Raw genomic sequence first — 21,007 nt, forward strand, 5'->3', positions numbered from 1 at the left:
TCAGAGGAGGTAATAGAATGGACTACATGGTTAGAAAGATATTGTGAGGTTTGTTTTAAAGGCTGATTAAGCAATATCTCAATTAAAATCATTGGAATTAGGAAGCTGTCATGTATTTGATAACAATGTTCTCAAATCTTTATTCTCTTAAGAGATATTTGCACTCTTCCAGCTTGCATACATAGCTTCCAAAGTAAATGTGGACAAAGGGAATGTATTAGAGAAAAAAGTCTTGTCAGATGTGTGACTTGACTTATTTGACAACCAATCTTCCAGATAAGATTTTGGATGATATGGCATGTTAATACCAGGAAAAAAATGTCACTACTAACATGGAAATGGAACAGCAATTCTTCATGTAGGTTTTGTTTCCTATTTCTGAAGAAGTAACGGTATCAACTGTTGCTCAAAAAAAACTACTTCCAGTTCCATAAATTACCAACTTATAACAGTGGAATTTCAGTTATTCAGCATATGCTGGTCGAAACTAGTGCCAGTTAAACAATTATGCCAGTTGTCCTGATGTAGGCTTGGATACTCCCTTAGCCACATCTTAATGGTAGCCCAGGTGCTTCTTTGGCATTGTTCCTCTGTTGGGCTGGCTACTTCCCCTTGAGTGCTATTTAAGTTAGTCTTTAGTATATAACATTTGTACTGACCAGAAAACATTTGGCTTTTGAATCAGCCAGTTATTAGTGTCATCATTGATGATGAACTATTAATATGGAACCACAGGAGGAAACCACTCAGGCCACTGTGCCTTTGCTAGAAATAACCAATTACTCAACAGAATCTGTTCTTCCATTTTGAAGAATCTATTGTGCTCTACAGCTTGTTTCAAATGTCCAAGAGCAATAAGTGTTACATTCAATTTTGTATTAATGAATTAATTTTTTTTTAAAATCGCTCCATTTAGCAGACTTTGTTCCAAGTAGAAATAGGGAACAATTCTAATTTCATGTGAAAAGCCTAAAGTATTCAAACTTTTTTGTCATTAATAGACAACTCAAACAGATCAAAATATAATAAATCAGATACTTGTACCACATAACAATATTTGCCACTAATATATTACATAATATTGTTGCTGTTTTATGGAAGCATTAGGTTAGGTTGTCTAAGATTTTGCCAAACATATGGCAATTTAAAACAAAATTAAAACTTCACTAAATGTTAAGCTGGTATTACCCACACAGAATTGAGTCATGAAGTAATACAACACAGAAACGGGCCCTTCGGCCAAGCCGACCACAGCATCCTCCCCGCTAGTCTCAGTGCCTGCGTTTGGCCCATAACCCTCCAAGCCCCTCACCTTCATCTACCTATACAAATGCCTCTTAAATGTTGCAATTGTACCCACCTCAACCACTTCCTCTGGCAGCTCATTCCAGGTACTCACCACCCTCTGTGTAAAGAAGTTACTTCTCAGTTCGCTTTTAAATCTCTCCCCTCTTATCTTGTATCTGTGCCCTCTAGTTTATGGACTCCCCAACCCTGGGGAAAAGACTATGACCGTCCACCTTATCCATACCCCTCATGATTTTATAAACTTCTATGAGTACCCCTCATTCTCCTACACTCCAAGGATTAAAGATGCAGCATGACCAACCCCTCCCTGTAACTCAGGCCTTCTAGTCCAGACAACATCTGCTCCAGCATGACAATGTCTTTCCTATAAACAGGGTGACCAAAACTGTACACAAAACTCCAAGTGCAGCCTCTCCAATGACTCTGCAACATACGTAATGTCCCTTCTCCTAAACTTGATGCCCTGATTGATGAAGGCCGGCATGCTAAACACCACCCTGCCTACTTGCGTGGCCACTTTCAGTGAACTGTGCGCTTGTATTCCCAGGTCCCTCTGTTCCACAACACTTGTCAGTGCCCTGCCATTCATTGTACAAGTCCTACCCTGGTTTGACTGTCCAAAATGCATCACCTTATACTTACCTAAGTTGAAATCCATCTGCCATTTCACAGCCCATCTCCCTAACTGATTAAGATCTCTGCAATTCATTGTAACCTGTTTCACTAGCAACAAGACCTCCTAATTTAGCATCCGCAAACCTAGTAATTGTGCCAGGTATATCCATATCCAAATCCAAATCATTTACATATATAATGAACAGAGATCCTAACACTGACCCTGGGGCACCCCACTAGTCACAGGTCTCCAGATGGAGAATCGACCTTCAACCATCACCCTCTGCTTCTTATCATTGAGCCAAATCTGAATCCACCTTATTAGCTCCCCCTGAATCCCACGTGACCTAACCTTCCAGATCAGCCTGCCATGCGGGACCTTGTCAAAGACCTCACTAAAGTCCATATAGACAACATCCACTTCATCTATCCCCTTGGTTACCTCTTCAAAAGAACTTCAGAAGATTTGTCAGACATGACCTCCCATGCACAAAACCATGCTGACTATTCCTAATCAGGCCTCAACTATCCAAGTGATGGTAGATCTTGTCCCTCAGAATTCCCTCCAGTAACTTCCCTACAAATGAAGTCAGGGTCACTGGCCTGTAGTTCTCTGGCCTGTCCTTGCTACCCTTCTTGAACAATGGAACAACATTAGCCACACTCCAGTCTTGAACGTCACCAGCAGCTAAGAAGTAAATATCTCTGCAAGGGCCTCTGCGATTTCTTCCCTGGCCTCCCATAAGGTCTGGGGGTGCACTTGGTCAGGCCCTGGAAATTTGCCCACCTTAATGCACTTCAAATACTTCCTTCCTCTAATGTGCATATGATCCAAGACCTCACTACTTATTACCCTCATTTCTCTGGCAATCATTATATTTTCCTTAATAAACAAGAGAAATAGACATTAAAAATCTTGGCCAGCTCCTGTGGCTCCACAGATAGGTGGCCCTGATGGTCTTCAAGAGGACCTAGTCTCTCCCTAGTGACCCTTTTACTGTTAGTATAACTGAAGAACCTCTTGGGATTATCTTTAACCCCGCCTACCAAATCCATTTCATACCCTGTTTTTGCCCTCCTGATTTCCCTCTTAAGCCGAGTTTTAAACTTTTTATATTCGTCGAGGGATTCATCTGTACCCAGCTACTTGAACACTATGTACACTTCCTTCTTTTTTTCTTACCAAAGCCTCAATATCTCTCATCAGCCAGGGTTCCCTGAACTTGGTATGTCTACCCTTCACCCTAACAGAAACACACTGCACGTGGACTCTTGATATGACCCTTTTTAAAAGCCTCCCACTTGCCAACTATTTCTTTGCCTTTAAATAGAATCACCCAGTCGACCCCAGCTAGATCCTGCCTAATGCCCTCAAAAGTTGGCTCTGCTCCAGTTTAGGACTTTAACCTGTGGACCTATTCTATCAATTTCCGTAACTACTTTAAAACTAATAGAATTGTAGTCACTGGGGCCAAAGTGCTCCCCAACTGCCACTTCAGTTACTTGGCCTGCCTTGTTCCCTAAGAGGAGGTCCAGTATTGCTCCTTCCCAAGTAGGTTCCTCTACATGTTGCGTGAGGAAACTACCTTGGACGCATCACACAAATTCTGCCCCATCCAGACCCTTTGCACTCTGGATGACCCAGCTGACACCAGGAAAATTGAAATCTCTCTCTAGCACTATCCTACTATTCTCACAACTGCAATTTCTCAACACATCTGCTCCTCAATTTCCCACTGACTATTGAGGGGTCTGTAATATAGCCCTGTCAAGGTGACCATTCCATTCTTCATTTCTGAGTTCTACCCAAATGGCCTCGTTCGATGATCCCTTAAGATTATCCTCTCTAAGCACTGCTGTGATGTCCTGCCTTATCAAAAGGCCACCCCCCCTCCACTCTTATCTGTTCCTCTGTCACGCCTAAAGCATCAGTCTCCCAGAACATTGAGCTGCCAGTCCTGCCCTTCTCTCAGCCACATCTCTGTTATGGCCACAATATCCCAGTCCCTCGAGGCAATCCACTCTCAGTTCATCTGCTTTACTTGCTAAGCTACATGCATTGAAATAGATGCAATTTAAAGCAGTGGTCCTGTCGGCCCTTTTACTGTGAACATGGCTATCCTGATTGCTCAGCTTACACTCCTTGGTTGCTGTCTTCTTACTGACTTCAGTCTCTCGAGTCCCGCCCCCCTAGTTTAAATCCTCCCTGGTGGTAAAAGCAAATTTCCCTGCTAGGATATTGGTCCCCCTCTGGTTCAAGTGCAACCTGTCCCTCTTGTATAGGTCGCCTCTACCCCAGAAGAGATCCCAATGATCCAAGAACCTGAATCCCTTCCCCCTGCACCAGCTCTTCAGCCACAGATTCATCTGGCCTATCTATTCCTGGACTCATTAGCACGCGGCACCGGGAATAATCTGGAGATCACTACCCTCAAGGTACTGCATTTTCTTACCTAATTCCCTCTACTCATTCTGCAGGACCTCATCCCTTGTTCTACTTATGTTGTTTGTGCAAATATGTACAACAACCTCTGGCTGTTTGCCCTCCCCCTCGAGAATGTTCTGCACCCACTCAGAGACATCCCTGACCCTGGCACCAACACACCATCCTGGCGTCTCTTCTGCAGACGCAGAATCGCCTGTCTTTCCCCCTATCGGGTCTCCTATCACTATCTTGACTGCACCCTTTCCCTCTGAGCCGGTCTCAGTGCCAGAGACCTGACTGCTGCTGCTAGTCCCCGAAAGAACATTCTCCTCAAGAGTAGCCAAAGGGGTAAATCTGTTAGTGAGGGGAATGGCCACAGGGGAACCCTGCACTGACTGCCTACTGCCCTTACTTCTCCTGGTGGTCACCCATCTATCTGAAGTCTGTACCTTGGGTGTGACCACCTCAGTAAAAGTCTTATCTATGAAGCCCTCAGCTTCCCGGATGATCTTGAGTACCTCCAGATCCAGCTCCAGTTCCTTGACCTGGTCTGTCAGGAGCTGCACCTGGGTGCACTTCCCACAGAAGTCGTCATCAGGGAGACCATGAGGTTCCCTGACTTCCCACATCTTGCAGGAGGAGCATTCCACTACCCTAACTGCCATCCTGCCTACACTGAATCTAGGACTAAGGGCCAACAACAAAATAAAACCTTACCTGTGCCTTCTCACTGAAGCCTTGTTTAAAAATCCACTTTCACTCCCAACACCTGGGCCACTTATTCAGCCTCTTCGTGCCGAAGCCTCTTGAGCCAAAGCCTCAGCTCCCCACTCCTATGCTGGCTCCCTCACATAATGGCTGCTCTGATTGACCCTATCTTCCTTTTATTGGCTGAGTTGCCAAACACTTAGCTTACAACATTTTAGAAAATTTACCCCTTGGATGCTGTCTCCTCCCCTCTGCTACTCTGGCTGCTGGAACTGCAAGAAGCAAGCTCGCAAATGAAAAACAACTTTTAAAAAAGCTGCTAGCTCCTCCCCTCTGTTGCTCTAGCTGCTGGAACTGCAAAAAAAATTCAGCCAAGCACCAACCTATATTGGTACATTTGTAACATATCTTTCTGTTGTACTACATAGAAGAGGAAAATGAGGAAATTTCTAATCTTATGGAGGTTCCCTTAAAATGAGCATTTCACAACTGGAATGCATGTATATGACTTGTTAATCATGCTAATTAGTGGCTTTGATGGATACCTGATTGAATCTGGTTTGAGCACCGACACCATTTTGGGCTGTTAAATCCCATACAACTATAGGACCATATTTTAAAACTGGAATTTATCAGGTGTTGTTCCCAGAATAATGTGAATAAATATTCAAACTTAAAATAAACATTGGAAAGAAAATAGATTAGTTTCCAGATACAAACATTAAATAAATCGATTGCATGTGTTTCCTCTGATTCTGTCCATGAGAGAGTTTTTGATTAAAAGCAAAGGACATTTTATCTGCATTCATATACAGTTATAAACGTGGCTTAATGTATAGAAATTACATTGTCAAAATTAAGACCATTCTTCTGAAAATTAAATAGTGCAGTTTTTTTTCATTGCAAAGCAATAATTCTTTGGTCTCAGTGACAAATTACTGAATTTTGAACTAATCTGTAAGAACTTTCAGTCAATAACAGACAACTTCAACCATGTCAAATTAATTTACTTAAAACATTATCTGAGAATTTGTTTTTATTCCTCCATTTATTTTACCATGTGGATTTTATATAAGACTGCATAACAGACAAGTTTGTGTCAACAAAAAAGAAAAGGGCCTAAATTTAAACAAAATACAATTATGTCACCATAACATGGTCAAAAATTATGGACTGAATTTTCATTCCAGACTCCATTAACATCAGTCATTGTCTGCAAGGTCACATTGTTCAAAATATCTGAAAAAGAGAAATAATTAAAAAATAAATTGTAGATTGTAGGATGTCTCTTTATAGCCAAAACCATCAAAAAGAATCCCTGGTCATTATCTGATTGGTGTGTTCACAATAAACAAATTGTGTTTTCTAGATCGCCCACTTTGCAAGAGTATTCCAATGTAAAACAAAGATCAATGACCTGAAACATTAACTCTGTTTTTCTATCTCCAAAGATGCTGTCTGACCTGCTAAGTATTTCCAGCATTTTCTGTTTATGTTACAGAATAACTAGGGCTGCAGATGGGCTTTAAAAATTGGGGTATCAGTGGGGGAGGATTCAGGTGAGGGGAACATTAGGACAAGGTGATACTGTAGATAGGAAACAAAAAATAGAAAATGCTGGAAGAATTCAGCCAGTCAAGCAACATTTGTGGAATAAGAAACCAGTTAACGTTTTGGATCAGAGAGCCTTCCTCAGAACTAAGTGAAGAGTCTGAGGATTACAGTTTTCAAAACTGAGTTAGGAGAGGAGTGAGGTGTAAGAATAAAGACTATACAGAGATTGGTTAAGACAGATCAAGTGATAAGAAGCATAGGTACTAACCGTTAGGGAGGAATTCTATGGAAACAAGGTGAGAAACATACACAAGCATTAAAATGGGAAACAATATGAGAGGATGAGAATCAAATTGGCAAAGGTAGCCTTGAGAATGAGGGTATAGTGTTTTTGGGACCACATATAGGAAAATACTTTGTGGATCCAAACTAGGGAATGGGCTGTTTTTGACATCATGTATGATGATACAAGATTAATTAATGATCTCACAGTAAAGAATTCTCTGCAGAATGATTATAACATGATAACATTTACATTCAGTTTGAGAATGCAAATGTTAGGCCTGACATTAGTCAGGCAGTTATAAAAGTGAACGCAGAGTTGGCAAAAGTGGACTGGCAAAATTGATTACAAGGTATGACAGTAGATAAGCAATGGCAAACATTTAAGATGACTTTTCACAATCCTCAATATATATTCCATTGGAAAATAAAGACCTCACAAGAAGAATGATCTATCCCTGGCTTACTAATGAAGTTAATGATGGTATCAAATTGAAAGAAAGGCATATAAAGTTGCTAAGGTTAGTGGTGGGCCAGAAAATTTGGCAAATTTTAGAAAGCAACAAAGGATGGCTACAAAGGGAGTAAATTGATGGTTGTACACAAGCAAATCATACAGAAACAAGCAGTAAGAACCTTTATAGGTACATGAAGAAAGTTGCTGAAGTAAATGGACAGGGACAGGTGCAGAGAGGACAAGAGGTTTTTCAATTGGGGAAGGGCTAACTACGAGGCTATAAGGAGAGAACTTGGGAGTGTAAATTGGGATGTCCTTTTTGAAGGAAAATGTACCATGGGGATGTGGTCGATATTCAGGGATCTTATGCAGGATGTTAGGGATAAATATGTCCCGGTGAGGCAGAGAAGGAATGGCAGGGTGAAGGAACCGTGGGTGACGAGAGAGGTGGAACGACTTGTTAGGGAGAAGAAGGTAGCATACGTGAGGTATAAGCAGCAAGGTTCAGACAGGGCCCGTGAGGAATATAGGGTAGCGAGGAAGGAACTTAAGAAAGGGCTGAGGAGAGCTAGAAGGGGACATGAAAAGGCTTTGGCTAGTAGGGTTAAGGAAAATCCCAAGGCCTTTTTCAAGTACGTGAAGGGTAGGAGGATGGCTAGGGTGAAGGTAGGTCCAATTAAAGACAAAGGTGGGAGAATTTGCCTGGAGGCGGCGGAAGTGGGAGAAGTTCTGAATGAGTACTTCTCTTCGGTTATTCACCAGGGAGAGGGGTCGATGATGTGGAAGGGAGTGCTGGTAGGGGTAATGTTCTCGAGGTTGTTGATATCAAGAGAGAGGATGTGTTGAAGTTGTTAAATAATATTAAGACAGATAAATCTCCGGGGCCTGACGGGATTTTCCCCAGGCTGCTTCGAGAGGCTAGGGAGGAGATTGCTGAACCGCTGGTAAGGATCTTTGAGTCCTCGTTGTCTACGGGGGTGGTGCCGGAGGATTGGAGGGTTGCGAATGTGGTCCCCTTGTTCAAAAAAGGTAATAGGGATAGGCCAGGGAATTATAGACAGGTGAGTCTCACATCTGTGGTGGGTAAGCTGTTAGAAAGGATTCTGAGGGATAGGATTTATGAACACCTTGAGAATCATGGACTGATTAGGGACAGCCAGCATGGCTTTGTGAAGGGAAGATCTTGCCTCACAAGCCTGATAGAGTTCTTTGAGGAGGTGACCAGGAAGATTGATGAGGGCAGTGTGGTGGATGTGGTTTACATGGACTTTAGTAAGGCATTTGATAAGGTTCCTCATGGTAGGCTTCTTCAGAAGGTCAGAGGCCAAGGGATCCAAGGAAGCTTGGCTGTGTGGATTAGGAATTGGCTTGCATGTAGAAAGCAGAGGGTTGTGGTGGAAGGAGTGCCCTCGGATTGGAAGGCAGTGACTAGTGGTGTCCTGCAGGGATCGGTTCTGGGACCTCTACTTTTTGTGATATTTATAGATGACTTAGATGAGGGGGTGGAGGGCTGGGTTAGTAAGTTTGTGGACGACACTAAGATAGGCGGTGTTGTGGATAGTGTGGAGGGCTGTCGGAGCTTACAGAGGGATATTGATAGGATGCAGAGCTGGGCTGACAAGTGGCAGACGGAGTTCAATCCGGAGAAGTGTGAGGTGGTACACTTTGGAAGGACAAACTCCAGGGCAGAGTACAGGGTAAACGGCAGGGTACTTGGCAGTGTGGAGGAGCAGAGGGATCTGGGGGTTCATATTCACAGTTCATTGAAAGTTGCCTCACAGGTGGAAAGAGCAGTTAAGAAGGCCAATGGGATGTTGGCTTTCATAAGTTGCGGGATTGAGTTTAAGAGCCGCGAAGTGATGATGCAGCTTTTCAAAACTCTAGTTAGGCCACACTTAGAGTACTGTGTTCAGTTCTGGTCGCCTCATTATAGGAAGGATGTGGAGGCATTGGAGAGGGTGCAGAGGAGATTTACCAGGATGCTGCCTGGATTGGAGAGTATTGAATATGAGGAGAGGCTTAAGGTGCTAGGGCTTTATTCACTGGAAAGGAGGAGGATGAGAGGAGACATGATAGAGGTATATAAAATATTGAGAGGAATAGATAGAGTAGACAGTCAGCGCCTCCTTCCCAGGGCAGCAATGCTCAAGACGAGAGGTCATGGCTTTAAGGTTATGGGTGGGAGGTTCAGGGGAGATGTCAGAGGGAGGTTTTTCACCCAAAGAGTGGTTGGTGCATGGAATGCACTGCCTGGGGTGGTGGTGGAGGCAGATACATTGAACAGGTTCAAGAGCTTGTTGGATAGGCATATGGAGGAACGTGAGATAGAGGGATATGCGGGAGGAAGGGGTTAGGTAGTGTGAGGGTGGTCTGATGGACGGCACAACACGGTGGGCCGAAGGGCCTGTTTTGTGCTGTATGGTTCTATGGTTCTAAATGTTGGTCCCTGAGAGGATGAAAATGCAGGATTAATAATGGTAAGCAAGAAAATGACAAAAGACTGAACAAAAACTTTGTGCTGGTCTTCATAGCAGAAAGCATCCCAATAAAAGAATAGAAAATCATTGGAGAAAAAGAGATGGGGGAACTTAAAACAGTGATCACTAGAGGAATAAGTACAAGGTAAACCAGCAGCACTACTGGACCTAATGAACTGAATCCCAGGGTCTTAAAAATAGATGTAGAGTTAGAGGATACATCATTTGTGATTTTCCAAAATTCCCTCTATTCTGGAAAGGTCTCAGTGGATTGGAAAATGGCATATAGTATGTAATAACCCAATACAGGAAAAGAGAATGAAACTACGGGCCAATGAGATCATTGGGAGAATGTTGGAATCCCTTACTAAGGAAGCAGTGGCAGGCATTTAGACAACTATAATACCATTACATAGAGTCAACATGGTTTTATGATGGCAAATAGTTTTAGACAAAACAATTGGTGTTCTTTGAGGACATAACAAGTAGGGTGGGTAATGGGGAATCTGTAGATTCAGTGCTGTGGTTGATAAGGTGCCACTAAAAATTATTGCACAAAGTAAAAGCAGTCATTGGGGATAATATATTAGCACTGACTAACTGATAATAGTAGGGTAAATGGGTAATTTTCAGTTTAGCAAGTGGCAATTAGTTGAGTGCCACAGGGATTAGTGGTGGAGCCGCAAAGATTTACAACCTGTATTAATTGATTAGTTGAAGGGGCAAAGTGTATGGCATCCAGATTTATTGACAATACAAATGCCCCTTATTCTGAAACTACATCCCGTTTGAGACAGTCCCCCATAAGGGGCAAAGTCCCCTTAAAATTACAGATGCTTTAATAGATTATCTTTTATTCTTCTAAACTCTACTGAGTTTATGCCCAACCTGCTCAGTCTTTTCTCAAAACACAACCCCTTCATCCCAGAAATGAGCCCTGTGAAACGTCTCTGAATTGCTTCCAATGTATGTGTACCCTTTCTTAAATGAGACCGAAATTGCACACAGGTATGGTTTCACCCGTGGCCTGTACAGCTGTAACAAAGCTTCTTTTCTATTATATTCCATTTTCCTTGCAAGAAAGGGTAACATTCCATCTGCCTTCCTGATCACGTTGTACTTAAATGCCGACTGCATTTCATGTACGAGGACAGCTGGATCCCTCTGTACTGTAGTATTCTGAAATCCCTATTTAGATATTCCTGTTTTCCTCATCTTCCTTATTTCAGAATAAGGCACGCCTATTTAACATTGAGATGAGCAGGAATTTTATCTATCCGAGAACTACAGATATCTGTATCTGTTCTTATTAATAAGCACAAAGATGCAAACACTTTATCAAAGTAGAAGATCAAAATGTTATATGCTGTTTTGCTTCCAAATCAAAGAAATAAAACTATTTCGCTGACTTAAAATCATTAAATCACAAAAGACCATTATTATGGATTCTATCAGTTATATTGAAATTCAAACATCAAATTTAATAGGAAACATCATCTAAACCTTATATTTTTGATAAATTTAAACTAATCTATTGAATCTTTGACCTGTCTTCTTACGTTATTCATTTTAACCCAATTCAAATTTGTACATTTTAGTGAGCTCCTTCAGAAAACACCCCAAGTCCACTTTCCAAAGACTAGCGTTATGATCTTTGGATCAAGTGATCAGGATACAGGAAAAGAGAAATGGCTCAAATGGCCTCATTCACTGGATATTGTGTAAAATGTCAAATTTCCCAATGTGTTTTTTCCTGAAAACTTGTTATTCAGACCCCCCCAAGGTGGGGTTATTGGTATTGGTTTATTATTGTCACTTGTACCGATGTACAGTGAAAAACTTATATTGCATACCTGTGCTTATCCACAAACTTATTATGTATTCTGTTTTTAATTATATTAAACAAATTAGCTATTCTATTGCCAATAATATTTATATACAAAGTTTTTCACTGTACCTCAGTACAGGTGTTAATAATAAACCAATTTACACATTGAGAAGTATACAGCACCGTACTTGTTGTATTGTTTCCTTATCCTCAATAGTTACTGGTGGGTGAATGCAAAAAAATGTTTAGCTTGTAAAAGGTCACTGAACAGCTTCCACTGTTACCCAACCAAATGACTTGGTCCCTAGATTCTTCCAGCAGCCAAGATAATGGTCTTATGTGACTTGAAGTCTTTGCAGTGTCTCAGCTGTTTGATTAATTAGATACATTTCATTATATATACCTGAAATTATGTATGCAGTGTTGCAATAATTACAAACCAATACCAGCAAAATTAAGTAACATTATTAAATGTTGCCACCACATCTTTATTTGAATGGGAAGGGGGGGGTTCCCTCAGTTAAAAAAGAAATGAATACCCATAAGTATGCAGGGACCAAGAAAAGTTGTTGAATACCTGGCAACTAAACAAATGAGTAAATTCAATGCTGACAATTCTCCATCTTCTGGATTTTCCTAGAAGAAAAAAATGGACAAATCATATTATTGTTGGAAACCCAGGGAGTTGATCATTTAGATGTTTAAAATATATAAAATTAAATGTCTGTGTGGCCCAGGTATTTACCCTTTCCATGAAAAAGTTGAAAATGTCAGTATCAAGCAGGAATGTGTTAAATAAAGCTGCCACTTAGGAACACTTAAATACTAATTGCTAGCTACAGTAAGTGCTGGTAATGATTGAAGGACTTAGGGTATATAGACAGCCCCGACGGGCGAAAGAAATTAGCTTAAAGTATGGGGGGGGGGGGGGAAGATATCCAGCTTTTCCGTCCACTCTCCTCACCCCAAAAGTCCACAAGTGAAAGGGTACAGCTCCAGCCCCACTTCTTCTATCGGTTTGGAAAACATCAAACATATTCTATTACCATTTTGCACAAATCCATTTTATTATTTTTGGCCAGACTCAGTAGATAATTTGCTGTTATCTTATCGCTATTAAGCAAAGATAATAATGAAAGCCACTGAATAAACCCATTTTATATATTTGTTTACACAAAAAAATTAAGGTTCCTGATGAACAAATTCATCTGTTAAGAAATATCATAATCTATTTGCTAATAAAGCAGATTATCATCTTTGCATCAACAATGATGAAAATGCAGATTGCAGAAGTTCACCAGCATCCCTGTTTTTCATTACACAAACACAACTTTCCTTAATCCAGTGAACTACATCCTTTGTAAAACCATTCCTTGGCTCTTCCTGATAAAAGCAATGAATATATGAAGCTGTTAAGAACCAAGACTGGTAAATGAAGTCAAGATACAGATCAACCATGATCCAACTGAAGAGTGGAACAAGAATTATATGGTCTACTCCTGTGCCACTAATCTTATTATCTGCTTGCTCATGGCACTTGATGCATTGTAGCACCACCAAATGGTGGGCCTATGATTCTCATTATTTAGTTTCAGAAAAAGTACAAAATTAGTAAACCTTTTAAAGACTTTCTGATATATTCATCTTGTTCTCCCAAGGAGTATCACTGTATTGCAACTGCAAGTACCTTAAAAGAAATTTATTTATTTGTTCACGTGATGTGGATGATGCTGGCAATGCCGGCTTTATTGTCCATCCCTAATTGCCCTGAAGTGAGAAGTTAAGAGTCAACCACATAAGTGACTCTGGAATTATACATAGGCCTGATGGGGTAGGAATGGCTGATTTCCTTTCCTGGTGGACATAGGTGAACCATATTTTTTTTATATAACAATTTGGTAGTTTCTTGTATATCATTACTTGAACTAGATTTTGTTTTAAAATTCTATTTTTAATAACTTCCCCAATTTAATTTAGTTCCCCAACCACCAGGACAAAATTCACCTTGTGTCTCCAGACCAATGGTCCAAAACTCTTGCTACACTCTTGTTTTTCTACCAGGTTTCAGTGTGATCCATTAATGAATTCCCTGAATAATTTGGTTAAGACAGCAGTAGTTGATCAATCCAGACAGGAAAATGCCTACTTGAAACCCTGATCTAGAGTCTGTAATGTAACCTCAGCTAAGATAGCACTAAGGATCAGAGTGAATGTTAAATGGAGGGAAAAATAATCCAACAATCACATTCTTGATAGCTGGTTGGAAATTTGATAGTGCATACATGGTTAGCTTGGTCTCATCTGAAATGTTAGAGCAGTTAAATATACTACTGATTGGCTGGGTTGAAACCACAGGAGGGGCAAGGAACCAGCAACTTAAGTGTAAAGCAGACAAATGGATGAGGGGCCATGGTCTTTGGATTACAAAAACAGATCTGATTTCCTATTGTTCAAGTCAAACCAATGTTACATTTACCTTTAGTTAAATGAATTGCATGATCCTCACTAAAATGCCACAAGGGTTAGCCACAACTGAGATTTTGAGTAGCTACATGTTCTCTGACAATAGAGAAGAAAATGTATTCTGCACCTTTGGAATTGAGATGCCTACTTGAAACCCTAATCTAGAGTCTGCAATGTAACCTCAACTAGGATAGCACTAAGGATCAGAATGAATGTTAAATGGAGCTCTATACTAGAGCTCCAGAATGGAAGGAGCCTGATACAGAGTTTATAGCCAATGTAACCTTGGCAGCACTGACCAAGTATGCTCCACATAACTCTAAGTTGCATGTGTAATTCAGTGAGGTTGCTTTATTGATGCACAGACTTCTCATACAATATTCCTCCTCCTCTAGCACTTCTTCCTGAACTGCATAACCTCTACTGATTCACCCCATCATGCTGCACTCCAAGGGGAGTCCCTACTACTGCACCAATATTCGTGAGCAACTGGTTAGTGCAGAAGCCTCTTAAGTTAAATTCCTTCAGGCCTTGGCACACCATCCTCTGCTGACTTTGCAATTTTAAAGGCACAAAGCAGTAAATACAAGTTGATTTGAAACAACAACTGTAGAAATGATTATGTAACTAATTCACAATTACATTACAATCTCTTCAAACAGCACTGTTGAGGTGGGACCTTTCTGAAGATGCACAAGGTTAACCCACTGCATTAGCTGTAACATATGAACTCCAATTTGAAAGAGCTGGTTTAAAATCAGCAATGCAGACTGATTGACTTCACAAACCATCTACTCTAAACAATTCTAGTTGGTGCTGGCATCACAAATGCCACTGCACTTCCCAAATGGCAACCAGTGTGACTCACACTACATATAACCATGTGTATTATTTCCCAAATCTAGACTGATTTGGAGCATACGGCATTCAAGTAACAGCTGTAATTTTGTCCCATGACTATATTAAAATTTATTTCAGGAATATTAAATGCATTGAGAATAAAACTGGATGACTGAACAAAACCATTGAAATTTTCATGGATTTTATTAAACAGAAGCACCAGATACTTACTAGTTTAGCACGAACTTCAGAACACCTTCTAGCTAGCTGTCGAATAAGAGAATGGGCCTCGGGAAGTAGTGGTTTTTCTATGCAGGCTAATAAGGCATATAACCATCTACCCTAAGGAAAAAAAATAAAATAACAAGTATTAATTGACTAATATCTAAATAGTTCTCAAGTGCAATACAATATCAAATACAGGAAAGAAACTGTTCAGGTGTATTATCTGAACTAGGTCAGGTCTATTAAGACCATGCTCAGACTGTATATTGTATAATATTCCCTTAAGAATATTGTGTACAATTTTGCATTTGGGAAAATTATCAAAGCACGAGGAATTTTTAGAAGAGAAATCAGGTCAAAGGGAATGAACTACAAAGATAGACAGCTCCAGAATCTATTCAGCTGACAGTAATAAGAGGACAGGGGAAAGACATATAAAATTTGCATGTTCAGATTCTGCATTTTGCTGTCATTCATTTTCTTACTATTATATTCTCTAATTACCCAGCTCCTCTTTGATTGCTTAATCAATGTAGTACCACTCATCATTTGCAGTAAAGCATACCATATTCCAATAAAACTACAAAAACTATTTCAGATTATGGTCACCTGCACTCAATTTATTAACTGTGAAACTATGATTTTTCAAAATTATTTTAAACATTAAATTTCCCTCAATCTTAGGTTGAAAGAATACAATCTTGTTGCTTTGTATTTTCTTTATAATTCATGTTATTCCTGCCTGTTAGCTTCCTGGTAAATCTGTGTAAATGCCACTAAGATGAATCCAGAGTGTAAGTACAAGGTAAATTGGACCATGGAACACATTTAAGTTGGAATATTAGAAAACAAAAATGAGAAAAATGTCTCAACTCAAATGATAAATATCTGGAATAACATACCACTTAATCTATGCAGTAAAAGTCATTAGCCAAGTTAAAGTTGAATCCCAGGCTGGGAAAATTCTAGTAGTAGCCTTATGATTTGTGTATCAAGAAAACTTTTCTTTTTCATAACATTAAAAAGTGTTCTTAAAATTAGAATATAAAATTAATTAAAATTTTCAGTACCATTAGACACATCTATGCTAATGAAAACTTGGCAGCCAGCTGTCTTTGCAGATGGTGAATAATAAAGTTAGGTTGAGCATTAAAGTTTAGAAAGAACTGTTTCAACATCAGAATAAATTAAACACTCGCATGATTTATGATCATTCATAGCAGCAAGACATCTAAACTGCAAAAAAAGGCCTTTTACCAAAAGCAAGGAGTCTCTTACCAATTCAGGATATAATTTTTTATCTCCAAACCAGCTGATTAGGTATTCCAATATGTTAAATACTGTAGGCTGGAAAAAAAATTCACAAAAAATTTAATAATATCATGTAAAACAATTGCACAAAAAAGGTTGCTGAAGTAGAAATAAATCTAACGTAGAGAATTCTGCACATTGCATGATACCTAGTAGGAGATTTTACAAAACGGAAATATTTTAAATACAGATCAAAATGTTATTGAAATTGGCATTATTATGCCATTAAAAATAATTACACACAAGATTTAAACTCATGATTCTTCAACTCACAAAAAAAAAATACCCATCTCTTGCAATATTAACTATAAATACCTTGTCTTAAATAACAGTGGTGACACTTTAAGAACACCATAAACACCTCCTGGGTTCCTTTTAATGTTTATTTTTAACTTTTCCACCAAATACCTGCAAATAACATCATTCAGTTGGTTTGTCATTGCACCTTGGTCAGACATACAGTTTACCCTTATAAATCAATGGTTGATTCTGGTACTGCATGTGGGAACTTCAAATTGTTCAGTAATCCCAAGTAAACAATTGGGATAAAAAAAAAGCTAAATTCCTTTCAGTTATCTAGAAACTTTATAGGGCATTTGTAAGGCAGAGTTGCAGCTTAGCTGTTGAGATTCAGTTTGATCAAACAACTCAATCAGATGTGTATATATTTGAAAATTATAGCCTTCCCCAGGATGTGGGTGAGAAACCAATACATTCGTCTATGGAACTGAACCCATGCCAATAATACTCTCAGGATACAAGGGTATTGGAAGAAAATCTGGGAGATGGAAAAACCTTCTTGGAAACATGATGTAATTTGTTAAATGGAAAACTTCTTATGATGGTGCTCATGCCAAATCTGAACATTTTTATTGTATGTAATTCATGGCCACCAATTTTCATTTATGAAATTAAACTGCATTTTTATTAGGGGATTGTAGATTTGTGCAAGGTAATTTTATGGCTTGAGATTCACAATTATATGTAACTGTACTACAATGACAGGCAAACCCAATTATCTCTTCCCTTGGCCTTGTAGTCTCATAGCCACACATAGAGTTGGCTATCTCAGGTTTATTGAGCAATTCATTCTCTTTTTGCTAAGGTGCAGTATGACCATTTTAGATGAGAAAGATTCAGGTCAAGCTAAAGCTTAATTGCTCTTTGATAGATTGGAATGTGCCAGCAATTTCAAGCTGGAGGCCAGAAGCATTCTGCATTTAAAAATTTCTATGACCTAATACTAAATTAGGGGATTTGTTGTGCAATCATTTTGTTCACTGATGCAACTTTTTCAAGTTATAAGCAATCAGATCAAAGTTCCACTTACTACAATTTGTACAGTTTTAAAAAGAATTTGGGATAGGATATCATCCTGCTAAACTGGATGAGTGTTCCTTTTAGGCCACAGAGTCTAATTATTTAGGTAACCATAAATATAAAAGTCTGAGTTTATTTATTACTCAATTTGGAAATGTTGCAATTAGAATGTGCTTGCAGTTCAAAAACATTGACTAATAAGAGCCATACTGTTGGAGATAATACATCAGCATGCATAGAGAACCTGCTTATTTTCAGGTTGGCAACTTGTGATCAGTGGGGTACCACAAGGATCAGTGCCATGAACGCCATTGTTTACAACATATATTAACGTCTTGGAGAAAGGAAGTGAATATATGGTGTCCAAATTTGCAATGACACAAAAAGTGGTTGGAGGCAAGCTGCGAGGATACAAGCAGCTTGCAGCGAATATTGATAAATTAGATGAATGCACAAAAAGTTGGCAAATAGAGTGGGAAAATGTGAAGTTGTTTATTTTGGAAGGAAGAACAAAATAAAATGTAAATGAAGAAAAACTACAGAAAGCTGCAGCACCAGATTTGGGAGTCCTTGTGCGTGAAACACAGAGAGCTAGCGCGCAAGTGCAGCAGGTAATAGGGAAGGCTAATGGAATGTTAGCCCCTACTTCAAGTGGAATGGAGTATAAAAGTACAGATGTTTGACTGCAAATATACAAGGCACCAGTGAGACCACTATTAACAATTTAATAAAATACATTTTGTTAGAAGTGGTTCTGAGAAGGTTCACTGGGATGATCCCATGTATGGAGCAGTTCATACTCCATTAGAGTTTAGAAGAATGAGAGGCAATCTTATGGAAACATGCAAGATTCCTAGCAGGGTGGAGAGGGTAAATGCTAAGAGGATATTTCCTCTCATGGGAAAGCCCAGAATCGGAGGGTATAGTCTCAGAATAAGTACGAGTGGAGAAAGAGTTTCTTCTCTCAGAACGCTGCAAGTCGTTGGATCTCTTTGCCACAGAAAGTTGTGGACCCAGAGTCCTCGGGTATTCTTAAGACTGAGAAAGATTGATTTCTAATCAGTAAGGGAATCAAGGGCTAAGGGGGAAAGAAGGTAAAGTGGACTTGAGGAATGTCAGGTAGAGCATGATGCTATTGAATGGTGGAGCAGGCTCGAGAGGCTGAATGGCCTATTTCTGTTCCTACTTCTTACTGTCTTAATATGTTCTGACCTTGACATGGTGCTTGATCTTGAGGCAGTTGGTCAGAATTCATGCAAGGAAACTGAATGGTGGCTGTTGCAGCATGTCAGATTCTGCCATGGGCCACTGAACATTGTGGTCAAGGGGCCTGCCACTGCAAAATTTAGTAATGCACAAGATCCAAGGCTACATGCTACTGACTAGGCCTTAAACCAGGAAAGGGCTTTCATTTGTGTGTTTTGGCAATGCAAGAGGTCGATAATTGAGAGGGGCCTATTAGGGGTCACAAACTGTGGGCAGATAATGGAGGTTATCCTAGCATCAGATTTGAGAGTATGTAACCTGGATGAAGCTCCCTTCAAGTGATGTGAAGGGTTGCTTTTGGCCAAAAATCCTGGAAGTGGTGTCAATGTCAGCATGCCAGCCACACTGAGGACCTGGGAAGGAAAATCATGGACTTCTTGCAACTCGCTGTCAAGTCCCTAATTTTCCTTCTGGTGTAATATTAAATTGCATAGTTCACAAAAATCACATCACACTCTTATTCAAATGCTAGGCAAAGATGTCTTTCTTCTTGGGTAAGAACAAAGTACTTATAAATCAACTTTGCAAATTAGCGTTTGTTTACTGCTTAAGAAAAAGCAAGTTGAAACAATTTATAATCTGTTACCTGACTCATTCTGCTGACAATAGTCAACAAGGGAGGAAATCCCATCTGAAAGACAGACAAACCACCTTCATCAAATCAAGCTTGACTTTGGTCTAATTCTCAGAAAAAGAAAAAATCTGAATAATATGGAATGCAGGCCCTCCTTGGATAACAAACAACTGATTTATGGACACCCCTATATACAAATGTGTTCCCATAAATATTATTAACTTCAAATGAAAAGCAGTCTTGACAAAAAAAAACCCTGTTTATGTGTAACCTCCTCGCAGTAATCAGACACCATTGTCTTTTAAGAACATAGCCTGCCACTTTCATCGCGGGAGGCCACATAAGACAGTTACTTTGGAAACTGACAACAATGGCTTCTATTGATACTTGTGCAACCATATTTTATTAAACAATGTAACCTCCACCGATACTTTAAGCCCATCAAAACCAGCCATTGAGCATGGAACATCCTGATTCTGTACCATTGTAAGTAGGCAGGGGAAAACAATAAATAAATGTTCATGTTAATTGGCCCCTCATTAACACCATTACAATACTGTAGTAGTATGGTTACCATAGAGTGATCTTGTGTATTTTCCAATTTATGGACAATGTCGACTTATGGATGTATGTAAATATGGAATCTGTTCGTAACCTGGGGACAGCCTGTAATCTGAATAATTCCGAGTGCATGGAAAGAAAAGAGCATGAAGGTACAAACACCAAATACATCTTAACAATACATGTTACTTACAACACAAACACTACTTATGTAATAAGGAATTCACAGATCCTCTGTTCAGTTGCAAAAAAAAGATGAACTAAAGAGGGTGCATAGGGAACATTCTTGGATGTTTCTTCTCTCAAAGATATAATATATATATTCAAAGTTAGAATTTACTTCCACATTCTGCAATATTTTGCCAAGAGAATAAACCACTTTGTAGCCCAATCTGCTACTTTTTACCATGGCAGGCACAATTCTCTTATATTTCATTTGATAATCACATTATCATGGTCCTTTTGGTATATATACCTAGCTTGTTCCAGTCCACACTATGAACTTATAGGCATCTGCACTTGTAATGACATCTGCGTATTGTGATTTGAGATTTCCAATCTGGATGAGGGTAGTTTTACAGAAGACTTCCTACTACATTGGCAAGATATGTTCACCATGCAATCTACATGATGAGCATGCAAGTGCTACTCTTCTATTTCTAATATGCACTCTTCTCTTGCAGCTATAGGAGCAAATACTCAGCTGCCAGCAGTGTACTTTGTATTTGCTGAGAAGCTCAAGTGTTACTTGGCCAGATTCTTATTAACTCACCAAAAGTTTAGCAGCATGCTT

At 39.6% G+C, this 21,007-nt stretch overlaps 1 protein-coding gene across 8 annotated transcripts in view; it reads right to left on the reverse strand.

The window, feature by feature from the left end:
• Positions 1 to 167: 167 nt before the first annotated feature.
• Positions 168 to 21,007, reverse strand: part of gemin2 (gem (nuclear organelle) associated protein 2) — a 31,343-nt gene continuing 10,503 nt past the window's right edge. For all 8 annotated transcript variants that reach the window (XM_052026851.1, XM_052026886.1, XM_052026860.1 and 5 more), the window contains 5 exons: positions 19,666 to 19,710; positions 16,461 to 16,529; positions 15,189 to 15,299; positions 12,232 to 12,290; positions 168 to 6,295 (listed from right to left, as the gene is read on the reverse strand). In XM_052026851.1, coding sequence (XP_051882811.1) covers positions 6,259 to 6,295; positions 12,232 to 12,290; positions 15,189 to 15,299; positions 16,461 to 16,529; positions 19,666 to 19,710 — 321 coding nt within the window. In that variant the 3' untranslated portion in view covers positions 168 to 6,258. The remainder of the gene's footprint in view (positions 6,296 to 12,231; positions 12,291 to 15,188; positions 15,300 to 16,460; positions 16,530 to 19,665; positions 19,711 to 21,007) is intronic.

Source organism: Pristis pectinata, chromosome 1, assembly GCF_009764475.1.
Source record: "Pristis pectinata isolate sPriPec2 chromosome 1, sPriPec2.1.pri, whole genome shotgun sequence".
Classification (NCBI taxonomy): Eukaryota; Metazoa; Chordata; class Chondrichthyes; order Rhinopristiformes; family Pristidae; genus Pristis; species Pristis pectinata.